The 20,541-nt window shown below is 37.7% G+C and overlaps 1 protein-coding gene across 2 annotated transcripts; it reads right to left on the bottom strand.

The window, feature by feature from the left end:
* Positions 1-1,683: 1,683 nt before the first annotated feature.
* On the bottom strand, positions 1,684-20,520 carry FBXO9 (F-box protein 9). Of its 2 annotated transcripts, none has more exons than XM_066547304.1 (13): positions 20,287-20,520; positions 16,464-16,537; positions 15,297-15,455; positions 14,806-14,863; positions 12,374-12,473; positions 9,191-9,321; positions 7,875-7,989; positions 7,246-7,364; positions 6,882-6,972; positions 5,780-5,875; positions 4,978-5,071; positions 4,135-4,289; positions 1,684-3,101 (listed from the first exon to the last, which is right to left on the bottom strand). In XM_066547304.1, the coding sequence occupies exons 3-13, from the start codon at positions 15,441-15,443 to the stop codon at positions 2,993-2,995; spliced, it is 1,215 nt and encodes a 404-aa protein (XP_066403401.1). In that variant the 5' UTR covers positions 15,444-15,455; positions 16,464-16,537; positions 20,287-20,520; the 3' UTR covers positions 1,684-2,992. The 2 variants fall into 2 exon arrangements, with proteins under 2 accessions (XP_066403401.1, XP_066403400.1); XM_066547303.1 differs by having other exon boundaries at positions 16,464-16,541; positions 20,287-20,399.
* Between the last annotated feature and the right edge of the window lie 21 nt (positions 20,521-20,541).

Genomic DNA, 20,541 nt, shown 5'->3' with positions numbered 1-20,541 from the left:
TTCTCATATTGGACCGTAGAAAAAATGGTGATGCACCTCAGTACTTCAGGCATTTTAAAGCCAACACAAGTTTCCAAATACCCTGGCACACATTCCAAGGGAATTCTGAATTAAAAAAAAAAAAACAACAAGCAAAACAGATTCTATTGTTCTTTTCCATTTAAGAACCTCATGTAAGCACCACACGTTTTTTATATCCTGACCAGCTTGGCTCAGGGCTATTGAGTGACTCAGGAGCTGAACTAGCAGCTGGACAATGTCTACTTGCTGGTCCCTTGCTCAGGGCACTGAATTACAGAGTCTCTTTACACAGAAAGTTTAACTGATGCTAATCTCCAATCACACTGAGACAAATCAGTTTAACACTTGATCACCTGAGCATCTTCTCTACATGAAACAGTGCACCCTGCTGTCTTTAATTCAATGTATACAAGAGATCTACAGCTCCAAGAATTATGTTTCTGTCACCTTTTGTAGTCCCCCTTTGATTTTTATAAGTTAACTTGTCTCAACGCCTTCAGTAAACTCTTGGGAAAAACGACTGTATAGTGCACACCTTATTCTTTTAGTCAAGTTACTAATACAATTAGTAAAGAACAATTTCATAGCAGTAAACCAGTTATCCCAACTAATGTCATTATATGATAATTACAAGCACAATAAAACTAAATTATAAAAACATAGAGCCTCTAGTAATTAGAGCCCTGAACTACTGAAAAACACTATACAGAATGAAGGAAATTCTTTGCTGAAGCAGGTGCTATTTTAATAGCTGCACAAGAACAAACAGTAATGGTATCTGCTCATTAACCATTTCAAAATACAAAACTAACTTGACTCTTAAATTGCTTATTGCAAGCATATTCATCACATCTCAGTCTCATAGATAGAAGGCTCAGATAACTTTCTTGGTGAAATTCATAAAATCTTGGTGAAATTCATAAAATCTCAAAATAATCATTGCTTCAGACTTCTGTTGAATCAACATCTCTATTTGTAACTAGCTATCTTTTCCTTACGCTCGGACTAATACATGGCCAAAGCAAGGAAAAACAAAAGGTCAGAAGAAGCAACTAAGTCTTGGTATGAAAAGAGTTCTGAGTTAAAAGGCTCCTCTGTTACATCCAACTTACTGGACAAGGCTGTACCTAAACTAATGATCACTATCACCACCTGAGTCTTTTGGCAAAACTTTGACATTTCTCAGCAGGCAGAATCAGACCTTTACCTTTCACCCTCAACAAAAAGTGTAGGTAATTAACAGATTTTCCTGTTTACAAACTTTGCAATATTTCAGAACCTCAAGCAGATATTCTAAGCAGTTGCTTTTCCTTTGAGCAATGAGAACACAATAGACTCTTTATTAAACATTCTGTTTATGAATTGATAAGTGAAACAGCAGTCTAGGGACACAGACCAAGGTCTTGTAGGCAGAGCCTTATTACAGTAGCTAGAATCATCATCAACTTTTGAGATATACACATCCTTATTGAGAACTCATGTACCTGAAAACTTCTCTACTTTTCTCATATAATCTGTAAGCAGTGTAATAAAAAGTCTTAAGAGGTTAATTCTACCTGTCAATGTTACCTGGCATGTAGTTTATGCATGGTAGCTCATAACTAATCACCATTAACTGTAGGACAATAAGAATTTATTGGGAAAATAAGAAATTGCAAGGGATTGCATGTTCAAAATCATAATTTATTGATGTATTTTTTAATTATGTAGCTCCTTGCAAAGATACAGTTTATAAATTATAAAACAAGTATAGTTCTTTCCACAGCTTCCATATTTTAGTCCTGAAGTCCAGGTCAGTATTTTGAAACAAGACAGTCAAAGGTAAATTATGCAAAATGGCTTAAAAAAAAACTACAGTAAAAAGCTTCAATTCTTCCAGGATCAAAGATACATACATAATAAGCAGCATTACAATGTCTGCACTACACCCCCAAGCGATAAATGCAGGAGAAGCAGCGTACAGTACCTGTACCAGACCTCAAGGAACACTTCATGATTAGCAGTACACAGCACCTGAACATCTACAGCAGCTTCAAAATGTATTTAGTAAAACAAATGCTCAAAGGGTTTACAGCATGTGTGGCAAGGTTAGATGATGGGTTGTAGCAGGTGACAATCATGTCCAAGTGAGCCCTGCTTACCTGTGCATTCACACCAGGCCAGTGCACAAGCAGTACACACCACCATTTCACCCCTGCCCTGTGACACTGCCCAAGCAGGGCCACGTACCTGCAAACTCATCCTACAGTACAAGGGAACAACTCACTGCCTGCATCCCTCTCCCCTCCACACACATCCCGTGGAGAAGGCAGGCTCCACTGAATCCCTACCAAGATCAAATTACACTGATGACAAACTGACACCACTGCATTGGTGGGAATGTACCTCTGCAGTTAAATTTTCTATTTTGTGCTTCCTCGCCATTGACGGTTTTTCCATAAGGTTGATGTCAACAAAATGCCAGATCTTAAAGGCAAACAAAATAAGTTTAATTTAAAGAAAACATTTATTTGAAGTTCTTTTAAGTCACAGAGTTTAACAGATGACAACTTTTTCCCTTTTCACATTTCAAGTCTTCAGCAGAGACCATACACACTGTCCCATGAAGAGTGAGATTTTCCTATTGATTCCTTTTAAACGAATCAGTGTCTAGGCAGATGAAGATTCACATTTTAAGCAAACTGATTTAAAATTTTTTTTTAAAAAAAACCCAACACAACAAAACAAAACTTTGTTTATCAAATTCTTATCACAGATAAAAGGTGTTTAACACTCATAAGCTTCTCAAAACAAAACTCAAAACAAAATTGCAGAACAAAATCCCAGCAATTCACAATCAAATACAACATACTGCCTTCAAGAAATTTCCCAGAATTTTAAAATGCTCCAAATATATACACATTTATAACTTAAGTGCTTATTAGCTACAACCTTTTACTCATGCAAAAGTTGTGAGAGGAGAAGGTGTTTCTTAGAGCGGCTTTTCTGAATATGCAGTAAAACTCTTCACTCGTGCAAAGAACAAAGGGGTGTACATTTTGTCAATGTCGAAAGTAGTAACAGCTGTCTCACCAGTTGATCTGCAAAGAGCATTGTAGAAGTTAAATGAGACACAAGTTGCTGTTTGAGTCCCTATGTTCCATAGTACAGAGTGTGCATCAAACTACAGTTGGAATAAAGTGTCTTTTGTAATGCCTTGTTCTGAAAGCATGTGAATTTTAGCTGAGTAACACTATACAGAATCCACTTCTACATTCATACCTAAGAAACCACTTTCTCTTTCCTCTCTTATGAGGTCCAAGACCTGAGCAGTACAGAAACTTCATTCTGAAAAGAATGTCTGCAGTATAAATCAGGTAGGACAACACTAGATTTTACAAAAGCAATTTTTCTGTTTATGGAAGTTACCTATACTCCCAGCCCCCAAGTAGTTTTTTTCCTGCATTTTATATTCTCACAGCTGAATAGCTAAGCTATGTTTCTATAAAAACACTGAATATTAAGAACACTGGAAGACAAGGACTAAATCCACCCTAACTGCCAACATCAAACATCTGGAAAGCCAACTTGCCAGTAATTTGAAGTGTCAGGTGCAAGAACAGTGGTCATGGCTCCTGCCTGGCAAGTGATCAGAAGGGCTGGTCACATGCCCATATTCTGCACTGCTGAATTATATAGTTAGTAACATTGGAATTCTCACATGAAAAGTACAGACATCTTTAGTCTGCACATCCACAGTGGAAAATATATTTATCTTAATGAATACACACTTTCCATACCCCCTCACTAACACCACATTAAGTCATTCAACCCTGATTGAGTTCTGAAATCAAACACTCTGCATAAATCCTTTAAAAATCTAAAAAGCTATAGTTACACTACTTAGGAAACTTCCTATTATCATTAAAACAGGTTACTGAAATCTTGGGATTTCTTTACGTAAAAGTGCATTACGTATTTCAAATCAGGACCAGTTACTGTTTTCACTACATTTTGTTAAAGTCACCAAAGTCTCAGACTCTACATTTTCTGTACTTAGTACTGGACAAATTAATGCCACCTTTAATTCTACAGTTTAATATCTTTCTTTGCTCTTGTTCTCCATTTACTCACCTGCAAGTGATGTGACAAGAATGATGTATCCACACAAGTTTGTTGAACCTCTGGCGCCCACTGGAGCACAACTGTAGTCCTACATGGAAACTGTGATCCGTTTCTTGAGCAGGAACTCGGCGGAAATACCTGTATTTGTGGTAATCAACTGGTTTCTGTACAGAGAAATAAGAAGTTTCATGACCTACATTGTGCAACTATTTATCCTAAGTAACTGTAAGACCAGATTGCTAAAACTCTCATACTTATAAACAAGTACTACTGTTCCTTCAAAATACATAAATGTGTATGTTAATGATGGAAGAAGTTTTCACAGAAAGCAAAAGAAGCATGCAGGACACCACCCAACTGTGCATAGTCACTGTAACACTTCTTACTCTTCAAAAGTTTCTCTTGACTAGCACTTTGGTCATCAGAAGAATTTTTAAGTAAGTTGATCAAATAATTCAGAGTTCAACTAACAAATACTGCTTATATAGTTTTACTAAATGTTGTGGAACATAACTGCACACAGTCAAATCTGTTCTCAGAAAATGACCTGTTCATCCTTCTTTCCCGTTAACAATGCTGACACCTAATACCACCATATATGAAAACTAAGGGGGAGAACAACTTTTCAATTTGAACCAGGTATTTATTTCCAAAATAAATTATTACAGATTTGGGGACAAAGGTAAGTGACATCACCATGCTTATTTATTTATATTTTATTTTTAAACAGTTTAAAAATTAATTTAATTTTTTAATCTTTTGGTGTAAGGCAAATCTTTGGGTCCCTTAAAACACTCAGTCTGAGTAAAATCTTGTAAATCTATTTCTCCTCTGTTCTATTTTTCTACCTACCTCTTCCTTTTTCTTCATTATTACAGCAAATACTTTGGTTTGATTGTCTGTTTCCTGGGAAAGGCGATAATGGCCAAGCAAGATTGCATCCGTTCTGGAAAGTTAAGAAGGATGATAATGTCAAGGACATAAAAATATTCTGTGTCTCAAAAGTGTGATGTTCTTATAATAAAAGTATCAGCCATGAAACAAAGACTCACTATATAGCATGATGATACAAACTATTTCTTATTTCCATTCAGTAAGCCTAATCAATGATATTAAATGGTGAAAACATTTTGGAAACTTGCTTCTAATTTTCCCAAACAGGACAGTAAATATAAGTTAGTTAGTTCTACCTGGCCTACTGCTAAATATTTACAGATTTCTGGTGAATGGCTCAAACCTGTTTTGAAGTTGCAAATGATTTTCTATGTTTTTATGTCCAAATATCAAAAAGTACTAATTGCAACATATCCCACTGAAATCTTCACTTTCATTCTGTTAAGGAAGTGTGAGAAGGCAGGCAGTAATGAAATAGTGTCTTTAAAAGGATTGTTCCATCTACTTGCCTTAAAAATTTCAAATCACATAATGACAAAGGAAATCTAATTACAATATGAGGACCCTAAAATGAAAGATACCTTTGCATAAGGATCAAATTTTTTTGTAGCTCTTAGAAGAGAATTATAAACATCTATAACACAATATAAATAACATTGTTTTGCTAAGCCAGGATATAGAATCTTAGACAAAAGTAAATAGAAATTGCTAGGTAAAAGCAAAATTAAAACTGCAGAGCCAAATACTTTATTTCAATAACCTTGTGTTTTTAGTCCGTAAGCGAGGAACTATAGATTGAGGATCTTCAGGAGTTGTTAGCATCATAACTTGACCATCTGGAAGGAATCTCAAATACCTGCAAAAACATAATTACACAATGCAAACCTAGAAAATATATTCCTTTCCTGGTTTTTTTTTTTTTTCCTGTTTGTTTGCTTTTAAAATCACAGGATGTTACCCAGAAGGATTTAGAACTTAATTGGTAATAGCATTTCAAAACACATTTCTTCACACGTAACAGAAAACAAAGGAGATCAGAAATCAAAAGAGAGTTATGAATATTGAAAGAGGGAGTTATGAAGATTTGTCACCTCTACCAAAGCAAGGTGGCTACTCTGGCATCAAAACTGACCTCAAGTTTCTCCATTCCTGTCCACTGAGACCAATGCAACAAAACCCCAATTACAGTAACAGTACAAAATTAGTAATGTCCTATGGACTTTTCAGGTTCTGGAACTTGATTGATTTTTACTCAAGTACTGTAAAAATGTTTGAGACTATAGCAATAGCCATCAGGTTCAATGGTTTCTATGAGCAGTTTCCAGCCTCAGAAGAAACAGCAGAATGAAACAATAAATGCTGGGAGCAGCAAGATGAACAACAGGAAAAAAAAACAAGCTAAGGCAACAAATGGCAAGGCATTTACAGCAAGATGAGAAAATTCAGCCTCTTGATTTTTACAATTGATTACACATATGCTAAATGACTGCTCTTGTATAATCACATGTATTCTGTTTGCTAAATTGTGTCATGGGTTGTATCAGACTTGTAAAGCAAAAGTTGTTCAGGGAAAGAAATCTGTAGGTCAGTATTAATTGTTATAAGCCTTCAAGCTTTCACCACATGGTTTAAGTGAGCATGAAACATGTTTCTAAGCTCATTTCTAATTATCATGGAATTCTATTATTGAATCTATTATTAGATTCTATTTCTAAAACCTATTCTCAAAAAATACACATTGCTTTACACACTGTAGTCTCATTCAGTTTTCCAGAATGATTATTGTCTGTGATAGCCAGGGGTGGATTTAAAGAACTTAAAAGAGAGAAACATTTCACTCACTCATTGTACTACTGCTCTACCTGTAATATTCCACTTGGTGCCATGCTCTGTAGAAACCATCAAGAGACTGTTCTCCTTGACGTATGTATTTTGTCTTGCTGACATATACACCTATAGAAAAGGAAGATACATGAACAAAAACTAAGAATGTAAAATATTTATGATGAAAAAGCCAATAATCTAAAACTTTTGAGTATGGTTTTGTTATTTAAATACATGGAGGTTTTTATTTTCATCCCTTGCACCTTTCCCTTCTATTTGCAGATACTTGACAAATTGAAACGCACAAACAAACTCAGATTAGGTCTAACAACATCACAAACATCAAACCCACCTGACTGTTTCTGTCACACAGTTACAACTATTTCCAAAAGTACAGCTTACCATCAAATCGAACGCGAGGCCTCTCCAGAAACATGTCCCTCCAAGATGCATATGGAAGAAGTTTATTGCAGCTCCTGCCCCATATTTTCAAACAGACTTGATGCCAGATTTCAGGATCTCTAGTGAAAACAAGAAAAAGGAAACCCCATAACTTCCCTACAAACCCTGTTTAGCTTTTATATATCAAAGTAACGCTCTCTTAATTAGTTTGGATGCAAAATTTCTCGAACGAAAATAGCTCATAATTTAAAACCCTTGACTAATTTACTTCATCCTGGAGTGTTTGAAAGCTTTTTCCTCTTCCTAGTGAAACTGAGGAACAGAATGTCATTTTCATCCAAGTACAGAACCACAACACTGCAGCACCCCTGGCACGTCTCTGAGTGGCTATATGAGCATGGCAACAACATTCTGGAGACTTTAAACACTAATTTACAAACAAAGTAGAACAAGTAATACTTTCTGCTAGATTTTTATTACAGTAAAGTAATCTATCTCACAATTAGTAATGTATTGAGAAACTGATTAGCACTGTGAGGAGCTTAACATTAAAATGTTCATGGGAAGGAAAAGCAGGATATACTAGTGCAAAAAAAGAAGTTTCACTCTAGATAAATTATCTACAATACCTGGCACAAATGTAAAATCCTCGACAAACAAGAGATAATTGCTCCAATGATCTCAGATCCAAGTCACTTGAAACCACCCATCGGAAAATGTACATTAGTACTTCCATAGGCAACGCTAAAGAGAGAAAAGAAATCCTTGTTAGATGCAACCTGTAAATCAATAGGTTATTTATAATTCCAGGTTTGACTTTGGACTTTTCCATTAAAAATCCTACTTTTCACATTGTAGCCCAATGCCAGAGAACAAAAAAAATTAACTTAAAAGGTTACTATATATTAGATATGAAGTCTATAAAGGATCCTTTTGATCCTTTTTAGCTAAACTTCTGAAGGTGATGTGATTTTAAAAAGTTTTCTTTCTGCTATAAAGAAGTCAGTAAAAAAGATACTGTAGCACAGGACTAGCTGGAAAGTAGAATATAAATCCAGAAAGACCAACATTGCTGCTCAAAGACACATCTCCTGATATCATTTTAGAGTAATGTCTGCAACATCTTGTCTTGACTGGTAAAAAAAGAAAATACATTTTCCCAAGTGTACAACGCACCAGTTATTAAAATAAAATAATGTTTAAAACCCTGTTTTCTTTATGTTTTGATTTACTTCACTTACTCTATTTTCTTTCCTTTGACCAGATCAAAGGAGATCAGGCCAAGATTTCAAAGTGCAACTGATAATTTAGGATGCAAAACCAAGCCATCTGTTTTTAAGAGAGATCATAATTCATATACACTCTCTACAATTTAGATCTCATAAGGAAGTCTCAGGATAACTGTCCTAGAACTGAAGCACTGAAAGTCATTAACCTTCAAAAGACTTTCTAGCTTTGTTATTTAGTCTGACCCTGAAAACATACTTGTTGCAAAAATCTCATACAGAATCAGATGAAATCAAGAAATGTAAAGATGCATAGTCTACAAAACAATTGTTTCTTACTCACACTTAAAAATTGTAGTAATAACTGTACTTGCAAACCAAACTAAAAGAACGGGAAGGAAAACTGGAATACACTTACTTCAGCAAGTCCATTCCTAGAAGTTGTGACTTTTAAGTATGCTTCTGATCCTGAAAATCCTACTCAGAAATACTACTTGGAAAAAGCTTGTGTGATAAAGACAAGATCTTGATGAGAACAACATTTGTTTACCTAGCTGATAATGTTTTCTCCTTTGTATCTAGCTACAGAAGTAAATAAAGAGATAATGTATGTGCTTCTTCAAAGGTGACTTTTGAATAAAGGAGAGAAATGTTTTAATGAAGTGAAACATCAATATAAATTCTGCCTCCCAATTCTTACAGAGTATCTTAAATCTTACCTGAGATGTGGGTCTGGCTGACATAAACTTCAGGCTGACAAAGTTTGACTGAAGATTCCTGAAGAGTTAACTGCTGCTGGAAATCTGTCAGGAGATCTGCCATTTTGTCATCCTCTTTGCTATCCTCAACACTAGAAAAGGGGCAATGCCAACACTGTAATATTGGACAAAACATACCAACAGCTGCCCTCATCTTGACATCAATCCACTGCCATACTCCCATTCAATAGAGTTGTTTCCTGTACATTTTTAAAGCAATCACATTTCATCATACAATAAAACAACTACTGAAATATGATTAAGGTCATTAAGACATTGCTGGAATGCCTCTGAGAGTAACAACTGCGGCTTTTTCATTAAATTCCCATCCCAGTTTTTTGTTTTGTATTTCACTTTTTTATTGAAGTTACTGAAGAATTTCTTGACCTCGTGAAAAGAAAAATCTTATCTTTTACTTTGCATATGGCATATGCAGGAAATAAAGTGTCGTTAAATGAAAGTTGTATTTTGTAATCCTTCTCATGATGTAAGATATTGGAAACAATTAAGGATTATTTTCCACACTCGTGCTATTCACTAAAGAGTGATCCTTGGTGGGTGTATTCAACAGTAATGAAGGAAAACTACTTTTGTACCTATTCTGTAAACAGGCAGAAATAATAAATTTCAGGAGCCAGAACAAGATAGCAGAACATAAACAACAAGCTTGCTACTCATCAGTAAATTTGAAGGATTACTAAGTGATAAAAGAACATTACCACATTAATAAAAGAAATCTAAATTTAAGTTGTATATCACAATATGATCTTTTAATAGCTGCCTGCTTGCTTGTCCCCAATAACCAGAAACGACACAAAACTCCTTGAGCACATCACAAACCACCTTATGTTCCCTGACTTGGTATACTGGCTAATTAAGAAATCTTACAGTCACTTTTTAATACTGTTCAATTCTACTCTAAATAAGCTACTAAAACGAGTTGAGAATATAAACAGGCAACTGGTAGACCTACCAATGGGTTTTGAAGCATTATAGAGAAGACAATTATGTTTGGGCCTGTCCTAAGACTACAGTAAGAAGTTGCACTGAACATACCTTCCTTTATTTTGATGAATATGATGGTCAGTCCCAGTACCTACAGGCCACACTGTAAACTGGTTTTTCAAATCTAATTGTGTAATCTGTTTTTTCTCATCAAGACTGTATGAAACAGCTACAACAGTAGCTCGGAAAGCACAAACTAAAATCTCTCCCAAGAAATACATCTCTACAAGTACTGCTTTTAAAGAGTAGAGTAACAGTTGAGACTAAGGGTTGTTTTTCCCTCACTGCCACAAACTGCCTGGAACAGTACAGCAACATTTAAAAAACCAAATAAAAATCTACAGAATTGTAGAATCATTTAGGTTGGAAAAGACCTCTGAGATCATCAAGACCAACCATTCACCCGGCACTAAACCATGTCCCTAACTGCCACATGTCACATCTTTTAAATACCTCCAGGCATGGTGACTCAACCTCTTTCTGGGCACTCTGCTCAAGCACTTGACAACCCTTTCTGTGAAGACTTTTTCCCAATATTCACTCCAAAGCACACCCTGAGGCCATTTCTTCTTGTCCTGTCGCTTGTTATTTGGGAGAAGAGACCAACCCCTATGTCAATACAAACTCCTCTCAGGTGGTTGTAGAAAACAGTAAGATCTCCCCTGAGCCTCTTTTTCTCCAGGCTAAACACCCCCAGCTCCCTCAGCTGCTCCTCACAGCCCTTGTGCTCCAGACCCTCCACCAGCTCCACTGCCCTTCCCTGGACTCACTCCAGCCCCTCAATGTCTTGCTCACAGTGAGGGGCCCAGAACTGGACCCAGCACTGGAGGTGTGGCCCCAGCAGTGCTGAGTACAGGGGGACAATCCCTGCCCTGCTCCTGCTGGCCACACTATTGCTGATACAGGCCAGGATGTATGAGCCTTCCTGGCCACCTGGGCACACACACTGGCTCATGTTCAGCCACTGTCCTATCAAGCAGGACCCCATGGTCCTTTTCCAAGAGGCAGCTTTCCAGCTACTCTGTCCCCAGCTTGTAGCTCTGCATGGGGTTGTTGTGACCCAAGCACAGGATCCAGTACTTGGCCTTGCTGAAATTCACACAATTGGCCTTGGCTCATTGATCAAGAATATCCAGATCTCCCTGCAGAGCCTTCTCACCCTCCAGAAGGACCACTCCTGCTCAACTTCAGGTCAGAGAGTCTTAATGGAGTAGAGAAAATGACGCTAAAGTAAGAAAATAATCCTATAAAAAACAAGGTTTTTACATGACTATAGCACATGATCCAGTAGTTTTCCTAGTGCACAAATGCACAGCAAAGATTTCATGCCAGCAACACATTCAGATATGAAACTAATGGATGGAAATAAAGCACTTAGCTCATCCTGCACTCTTTTATATTAAGTCAACAGCTGCATTGGAGCTGTACGTCCTGGGGCAACAAGACTGAGCAAGTAATACGACAGTGACACAGTTGTGCTTTCCTTTTTCATTCTCCATGTTAAAACTCTGGATTTTTTGATGCAGCTATCAGGAGCACCAAGAGCTGCTATGAGTAAGCAAGAATTTGGGAAGCTGTTCCATAAGCTTGTCTACGTTAGGCTGCAGGGGCTGGAACAGAAGTTGTGGCCCCCTTAAATATGAGTCTTGGGCTCAAGTTAGGGCAGCCTTAAGTCACTGCACAAAGACTAGACTACTCAGATTGCCATCTCTGAGCTTCTAAACCTATTGCTCTACTGAAAATTCTCTTGTTTGGCTGTGTTGGCACAGAACAGATTATTCCTTTGCTTAATTAAGATGCCTATTTTATTAGTATGAAGCTTTAATAATTAATCTTTTTGCCATCTGAAACTTTGTATATCATCCTAAATCTGAAATCAAAAATCAAAATAGTGACTGATGCCTTTTTTTTTATTAAGTAACACCATAACTATTTGTAATCCTTCACCCTGACATTAGCTAGCTCCAAACAAGCTTGTTACTGCCTTTGGAAAATATAGTCTACTCAAGTGAGAATAAGTTTTCCAGATACTGAGAGACTTACAACTGCATATTACAGCAGAATATTGATATCCTTCAGATAAAAAAATGTCATGTTTTAGTACTCCTATGCACTTAATTAGTAAAATTTCATACTCACCACCTCTTTCCAACTCCATCACCATCTGGGGACCGTGTATAGGTGATCTTAAACTCTATATCAGGTACAAGCTGCATGGCTAGACGATAAAACTTGATGGCTGAAAATAAAGGTTTAATGTTCAAACATATCCAATGTCCATACTAGCTTATCAAAGCAAAGACTATTTTCAGAGAGATAGTTTCACCTAAAAGCACTAAAAATGTGGAAAACGTCTTTGCCTAGGCAAGCTTGTTTAGTCTAAACTGTTAGGTTTAAATTCAATACAGAAGAGAGGAACATTAAAGACCTGTTTTCAAAACTAAAAACCTCATGTACTTTTTCAGAATAAAGAGTTAGCTCAGGTTTTACAGATTTACCTTAATTACCACAAATTCAACTATGGAGTTGAAAATTTTACACTAGAACATTACGAACTCCTGATGTTATAGGTGCCTGGCACTTGCAAAGATTTCCCAGAGAAAGAGGTTCAAGAACATCATTGTGGCAACAAACTTATTTAAGCTGCAGAATGTCTTCCTACTGAGTCAGCTACGTGAATCCTTCTTAATTTAAATTAATTTGATGTATGCACATTCAATCTATTTTAATACTAGTAGTGAAATCATGTATGCATGTATATGTTTCTTTGTATTCTGACACAGTGATACCAAGATCAGAGGGCAATTCTTCTTCAGCTTGGACTCTTAAAACCAAAACTCAAATAGAACATCAGTCAGTGTGGAGCTCAGAATTTGTCTGATGAGTCTGAGAAACTTGAGTTTGGGACTAGTAAATGTTCCTTTTTCCTTGAGTTCATGACTGACAAATAGTATCCTCTGGCAGTTAAGGATTGGAAATACCAGGAGCCAGCTAAATAGAGAGCAGTCTCAACTTTAGCATATCATCCTGCAGACAAGGCCTCTGCTGTACTTAAGCAAGAACAAGCTGCAGCACATAACTGTCTCACAAACATCAGGAATCAGCAGATTTCAGAAGCAGGTTTAGATTCTGGTGACCTGGGCCAGGTCAGCAAATAAAAGCCTGGTCTGAAAACAGATGTCCCAACATGTGCTCAGTAATATATCTGTGTCTGGCATAGGACTGTGCCCCTAAGGTCTCATATATCATATAGATCTAAACTAAAAACCTCATGTACTTTTTCAGAATAAGGAGTTAGATCATATAGATCTATGTGTAGAAATAGTTCAGTTTAGTTTCTCTGAGTTTTGAATCAAATTCAATTGAAAAAGATGAATTCACATTCATGCAATCCAGATGTCTGAAACACTTTTGTGACTGGAACTGTTAGATATTAGTATTTCTTTCCTGCTTTTTAGTTTTAGGTTTTTTTGTTCTGACATTATTTTTTAGTGTGCATTTAATCCTTTACCAAACACCCACCATATCTTAGCCTAAAGTAATCTTGCCCTGTAAAAACATGTAACAAATTAGAAATTGAGACAACTGATTTTATTAACTACAGGGGCATCATATTTCTCTCAGTTAATATGAGATATGAAACAACAACCAGAACTCCCTTGAAAATGAAGGAAAAATTCCCACGGTGAAGTGAAAATTTTGTATTCAGCAAGTGGCTGAGTTCAGGAGCTTCCAGCGTTCTCTGAGATTTCTGTATCTTAACTTATTTTGCACCTGCACTTTAAACACAGTGGCCAAGCCCTCTGGTGGATGAGCAGGATGGCACATACATTCTGCTTTGCTTTCTTTCTCATGTGAAAGAACCAGAAAATTGGTACCTCCACTACTGACCTACAGGACTTGGAAGTTAGAACAGTCTTCTTACTCTCTAGACTCTGAAAACTAAATATAAGAAAAAAAGACTTTGAATTTCCATTTTTACTAGTGCTGATAGCAAGAGTGTAGGTAAGCAAGCTAAGCACCTTAAATATTTTCTGACAAACCTCAAAGACTACCAGATTTGAATGTTCATTGCCAGAATTCTTGAAAAAGCTATTTAGCATGCTGTCTTAATAAAAAAAAAAAACAAAACAAAACCCCCCAAACCCAAAGAGCCCTCTCCAAAAAAAGAAAACACCAAAAAACTCACACAACCAAACAAAAAAGCATTAAAGCAGTAGATTTGTTCACAGCAGAATGATGAGAACTGTGTGCACAGGAATTAGTTTATTGCCTTGATTAATTATTATCCTAATTTCAAGTTGCAGAAGTCACATAAAGAGGCATTCTAAGATACTGTTATTTTGCCTGAAAGAAATTCCTTCCTTGATGTAATTTTTACTTTACCTCAACCTTAGAACTGATATGATGGTTCCTTCTATAGCATGTTTGTTTGCTTATCTGAATGATGGAGCTCTCAAACCACTGTTAGCCCATAGTTTAGGTTCAATGGCACAATGAAGATTTGCCCATAAATCACAGGTGTTAAATTTCTCTACAATAAGGGTGTTCATTGTAGACTTTCATATTACCTTCATAAAGGGCCCCATTTCGTTCTTCTTCCACTGCCTTCAGGAAAAGTTCTTTTGCCTGCACAATAAATTACACAGAGCAGTTCTTTAACTCCTCATAAATACAAGTGCAACATCACTTGACTTAGAATTATTTTTGATCTTACCTACTGTACCTATGACAGAGATACCAAAATAAGTCCATAGAGAAGACATACTCATGTGCTACAAGACATAAGATGACTGAAATTCCCAATTAACAAACTCTCTGTATTCCTGCTGCTCACCCCTTACATACAGTCTTTCAGAAAGCAGATTGTGAAGGTGACACCAAGGCAAGCATAAAGACTAGAAAAATCACTGTAGGATTATGTAGACATTAGTATGGAGATAACGAGATAATAACCTCTGTTGTTTCTCCAGATTTAATTCAGCATTAGCTTTTAGAAAAGTTAAAGTGGAACAGTAATACAGACAAATAGAACCTTAATATTATGCATATTTTTCTGTACCTTTTCCTCTTTTGCTATGTCCTGTTTTCCCCTAGCATCGACAGATTTTAGTCCAGGTTCTCTTGATGATGCTCTGCACGGCAGAGGTTCCAACCCACTAGAACTCACACCTGGGGAAAGCTCAAACATCCACTGAGCTCTGAACATCTGGAGCTCTGCCTAAAAAACATGATTAATTCTACATAGTATCACATATTCAGACAGTATATCTTCTGAGGAGAAATTATAAAGTACAAACACAAAAAAGAATTTCAAAACTATGTTTTCCAAGTCTTGATGGCTTCAGTGAATTTAGGCACAGGAAGTCAGCAGTTATTTTACGGTAAATTAAAACAAAAAAGTGCACAAGTACTTGTTCAGTCTCCTTCAATAACAAAAGTGCTTTTTTCTGGACTGCTCACCTCAGAAGAAAAACTGATGTTTCAAGAAGTGCTTGTTAGTACTATGGTTATGACCTAAGATTCCACAGAAAAGTGATCTTTTCTGTGATGTGATCTTTTCTCCAGATGTGATCATGTTTGTTCTTGTTCATTTAGAATTATCATAAGCAAAAAATCAATTAGCTCTTAATATTAAAATTTAGAAAATCCAGGTTTTTGTACACAAGCATTCTAAGCTATCTAACATTCAAGATGGCAATTTATATAATATACAAGTAAGACCTTACTTCTTTCTCTTTTAAAAAGTATGGACTATGCTCTGTGAAATAATACAAGTTGCAATTCCTGTCATGCCTTTTTTGGAGCATCTTTGAAGTTACACCTTACAGGTCTCTTGCAATCAGCACAACTCGTGGGGAGCACCTACCCAGAAATCTAGTGTTGTAGGAGAACACACTTTTCTACTACACTGCTTTTATCAGCTTTCTGGTCCAGTAGAAAGTGACAAGTTAAACTGGAATTTGATCACAGAAATCGCTGTCCAAGTTCCACAGCTCTTCGAAGAAATTCCAGATCTGTCACAAGCTTTCTTTTCATCTACACAGATAGCTGAAGACTGAATCTGACACTTGGAACACAATGCAAAGTTTATCTCACTTTTGGAGGGGCAGGAAGATTAAGCATTTGTCAGATCAACAAATGTGTGGTAAATAGATGAAGATAAGCGATGCAGTTTAAATCAAAGCAGTACTATGTTTGTAAAAACCCACTAGCATGAGAGACATACCTGAAGATTTGTTTCACCAGATCTTTCACTGTCATCAGTTCTTACCAAATCAGCGTGACAATCTTCTTCAGCTTCTGCCTAGTAAAGAGCAGTCAAATCTCATTACAGGGTCTGCATAAGTCCCTACAGCACATTCACAAAGAACAACTGTCATGGACACACATTAAAAAAAGAATTAAGCATACTTCCCTTTTGATGATAAAAATTAATTTTAAAACTAATGAGATCAGTTGTACTTCCATATTAATGAAGTTCATATTCAATGAAGATGGGTTTTGCATTTTAATCCAACACAGATTAGCTGTGTATCACTTGAAGCCTTCCATGCTGCAATACACCAGCATACCTGACTAAATACACTGTGTCTGTGTCAAAGCACAGAGCAAAAGCTTCAGTATTAAAAAATAATGTCCTTTGTCCAACAAATTAAAATTGAATCACTATCTTCTCATTGTAAAGATAACCAGAAGTTTTGATTTGTTTAATATTTGCAAGAGCACAAAAGTGCTTTGAATTAACAACAGATAGTTTACATATGCATGTGAAACTAAACAAGAAATGTAGTGGAAAATAAAATAAAAAGCTACCATGAGAGCTTGACAGTTGGTTTTATTTACAGTACAGCTGTGAGACAGGTTAAACAAATAAAACCTGAAATAAGACCTTTGCCTAAACCTAACATGGCTCTACATAGGAAGTTAAGCTAGCTAGTTTAAGAGGAAAACTTAAAAATATGCAAATTATTATAGTGAAATATACTAAGATTTATGGAGTCTATACTAAAACAAAGTAACACTAATTCTGAGCATTAATGAGAAGCCACTACAATGACAATAGCAAGATACCAGTAAGGGGGAAAAAACACCTCAAAATCTCAACTAAGACATTTGTTTAAGGTTCTTCCTGCAGCTGAAGCAAACCAGTTTTTCTACCATTCTGCACTGAAATTCACATCTAGAGTTCTGCAAGTAGATAATGCAAAGTGAGATTACAAGCAGGCAAACCTAACATTAAGATTATCACAACTACTTAAAAAAGTTTTATTTCCCACTCCTTCCTATTGTACTCAGTACTCAGAGACTTGAAGTGACATTCTGTCAGTGAGATTCTACCAAGCTCTCAAAAAGAAATCTCTACCTCCTGCACAGTCAAAGTGCAGAAATCAAAGCATTCTCGTACTCAGAAAATTTATACCACTTTTAGAACACTTGGAAGTTCAGATCAAACTACAGACTACCAAACGTGATGGGAAGGCAACCTCTAATCTCTCTGTCTTGGTGACAAGCACCTCCCCGGAGTTAGCACATGTCTTCAGATTCCCCAACAACCATAAACATACTGCTTTGTCATTTCTAAAAGTGCTTTCACTGAGGTTTCAGATAATTTATCATTTACAATTGACAGACATGGTTGGTTGGCTGAAGATAAACAGATATTCAATCTACTTCTGCATTCTCATTTTTAATTTCCGTACATTTTTCATTTCCCAGTAGAGGAAACAGGTGAGCCAGAACACTATAAAACAGTAGTGGCATTAAATCTCAGCAAGAAGTAAATAACTTGGAAATTTAATGGGCTTTGATTCCAGAATTTAATTGCAGGCAGTTAATGCCCTATGAGTTGTGACAGTCCTACCACATTATTAGCATCCAGGAATATTTTGTTGGCCAAGCAGAGCCAGCTTAGGAATGAGCTAGCTCTGAAATGGGTGTCTGTAAGTGCATTATTATGGCAGTGGGCTGACAGAAATAAGGCCTAATTCTGTCTGTGCAGAGTGCAAGTCTTCTGGTTTGCAGCTGAATTATGTCCAGGCAGCTCTCCAGTCTGGGCAGAATAAGCCTGGTTTTATCTGCAAAATGCAGAAATTAGCAATTTCTGAACCAAATCAACACACTATCTTCTCATGCATAAAGCCACGCCCATTAAAACCTTTAACTCCTGAAGTCTGTAAACAAACTGATTTAAGCTTTGAAACTGCTTAGAAGGTTAGGAAGCTGGATGAAGTTTACCTCATTCAAAAACTTTGTATTTCACTAATCTGCTCAACTCTTGATTTTCAACCCCTCCTCTCCATTCAGCTGCTCTATTTCTTCGTTTCTGAGTCACAGTCAGACATGGTAGTGGACCAACTGCATCCAAAATGTCATTTAATGCTCTTTGAAACTTAAATATGCTCTCAATTCAAACCAAAAATACTATGAAGACCTGGCCTACAGTCTAAAAATTGTCAAAAACCATCATGAAATTGATTACAACCGAAGTGTTGTCATTACCTTCCCTATACTGTAAGCATGTGTGATCTGCAATCTCTCATATCAAAGGTCTGTCTTGTGGCAGTAGTAGCAGCCTAAATGGCCAGCCCTCTGAACTTACTGGTAAAGCAGTGAATTCATTACTACTGCATAGGAATGAGCTGGAAAACTGATGTCTATTAACAACCTTCCACTATTTATCTGACCTGCTGAAACCCTATGATTTTGCTGGGACAAGAGAGTAAACACAGGTACTGTGAAGCAAGGACCTTCACCAGCAGACAGCTCATGAGATCACACCTAAAGCACTTCACAACGTGCACAAATTGGCTCACTGCCCCCACTCTGAGAATACTTGTGTTACAGTTTCTAAAATTCACAGAACACTGCTCTAACAGCTACTTAGGGGATAAATCTAGATAGTTCATCGTTGTGCTGCTGGCCTTTCTCCTGATACAAGTCAGCTGTCACATGGAACAGTGACTTCATCCTGACTGAAAGGAAGACATCATACTGTGTACTGGCTGATTGGCTTGATTAATTTTCCATGAGGAAAGTAGTAGTCTATCAAACCACCAAAAGGTAACATGGCAAAAGTAAACACCTGCTTTAGACAGCAACTCATAAGAAATGAAGTCAGCTGAGTAGATTCAATTCTGATTTGCTTGCAAAGCTTTAGAAACAATTTGCCAAATGCAGAACTAGTTTATTTGCACAGTTCAGTTTTGTCTTGCAATCAATAATTGCATGCTGATTTCCTCAGAGTACATTAACCGCCCACTAAACTGTCTGTAACGTCAGGACCTTCAATAGTTCTCATCTCTGTTGCAGCAAAATAAAACCAAGATCAGAAACAGCTGGAAGCTGAGTGTCACCAGTTGAACAGGGCTGTGTTATGTGTGAACCATAGAGAACTCAGGGAGGAGCAAGCACGGCAAAGCAAAACAGTGACTGCCAGCTAACATTCCTCTTGGTTTTATAAAAAAAATGAGAAAGCCACCCTATTTTTCTGTAAATGTGGTAGAAATAACAGTGTTCAAAACCAAGAGTTTTTATAACCGTGGTGAGACATTTTAACAGGTCCTGTGTGATAGAAATGGTTTAACTTTGAATGATCGAGTTCTCATCATGGATACTTGAATCCATATTGAGGCGCAGTCAATAAAGCAACGCCGAACCAAAGAGTATTTCTGATATGTTAAATGACAAACTCAGCTCGAGTCCCTGGCCCACAGAGTCCTTTAAATTACTGAGTGACTTTATGCCACCACATTTTTGATGGAAGAAAGGGAAAAGAAGGGCACGCTCCCCTGTAATGACACAGGGATTTTGTTCACGCGTTCTTACGGAGGGCTAGATCGCTCCAGAACCAAGCAGCCCCACTCATCAAAACCCTCTGCGGGATCACGGCACGTTTCCCACATGCATCGCCCGTGCCCAGGGGCGGGCAGGGCAGGGCAGCCTGCCAGCAATTCGGCCAGGGGGCCGCTCCCACGCACGCCCTCCTCGTCCTGCTCCCGCCCGGCCATCCCTGCACGGCAGCCGAGCCCCCGCCGCCCGGGCCCGCTCACCATGCTGCCGACGCGCGGGCGGCGCTATCCCGTCCCGGGGGCTCTGCTCCCCCGCTTGGTCCGTGTGTCCTCCCTGCCCGCGAGGGGCACTTAGCAGAGTTCTCGGTCGGAGAAGCGCACCACGCAGCGGGAGTCCCTGCGGGCCCTGCGGACGGCAGCCATCTTCCCGGCGAGCAGGGCCGGCGGCGGGAGCGGCGGGACACGGCCCGGGCGAACCCGCCAGGTCAGAGCGCCGCCTCCCGCGCGGGCCGCTAC

Source organism: Molothrus aeneus, chromosome 3, assembly GCF_037042795.1.
Source record: "Molothrus aeneus isolate 106 chromosome 3, BPBGC_Maene_1.0, whole genome shotgun sequence".
Lineage (NCBI taxonomy): Eukaryota > Metazoa > Chordata > Aves > Passeriformes > Icteridae > Molothrus > Molothrus aeneus.
The sequence above is the reverse complement of the archived record's forward strand: the minus strand, read 5'-3'. Positions and strand labels throughout refer to the sequence as shown.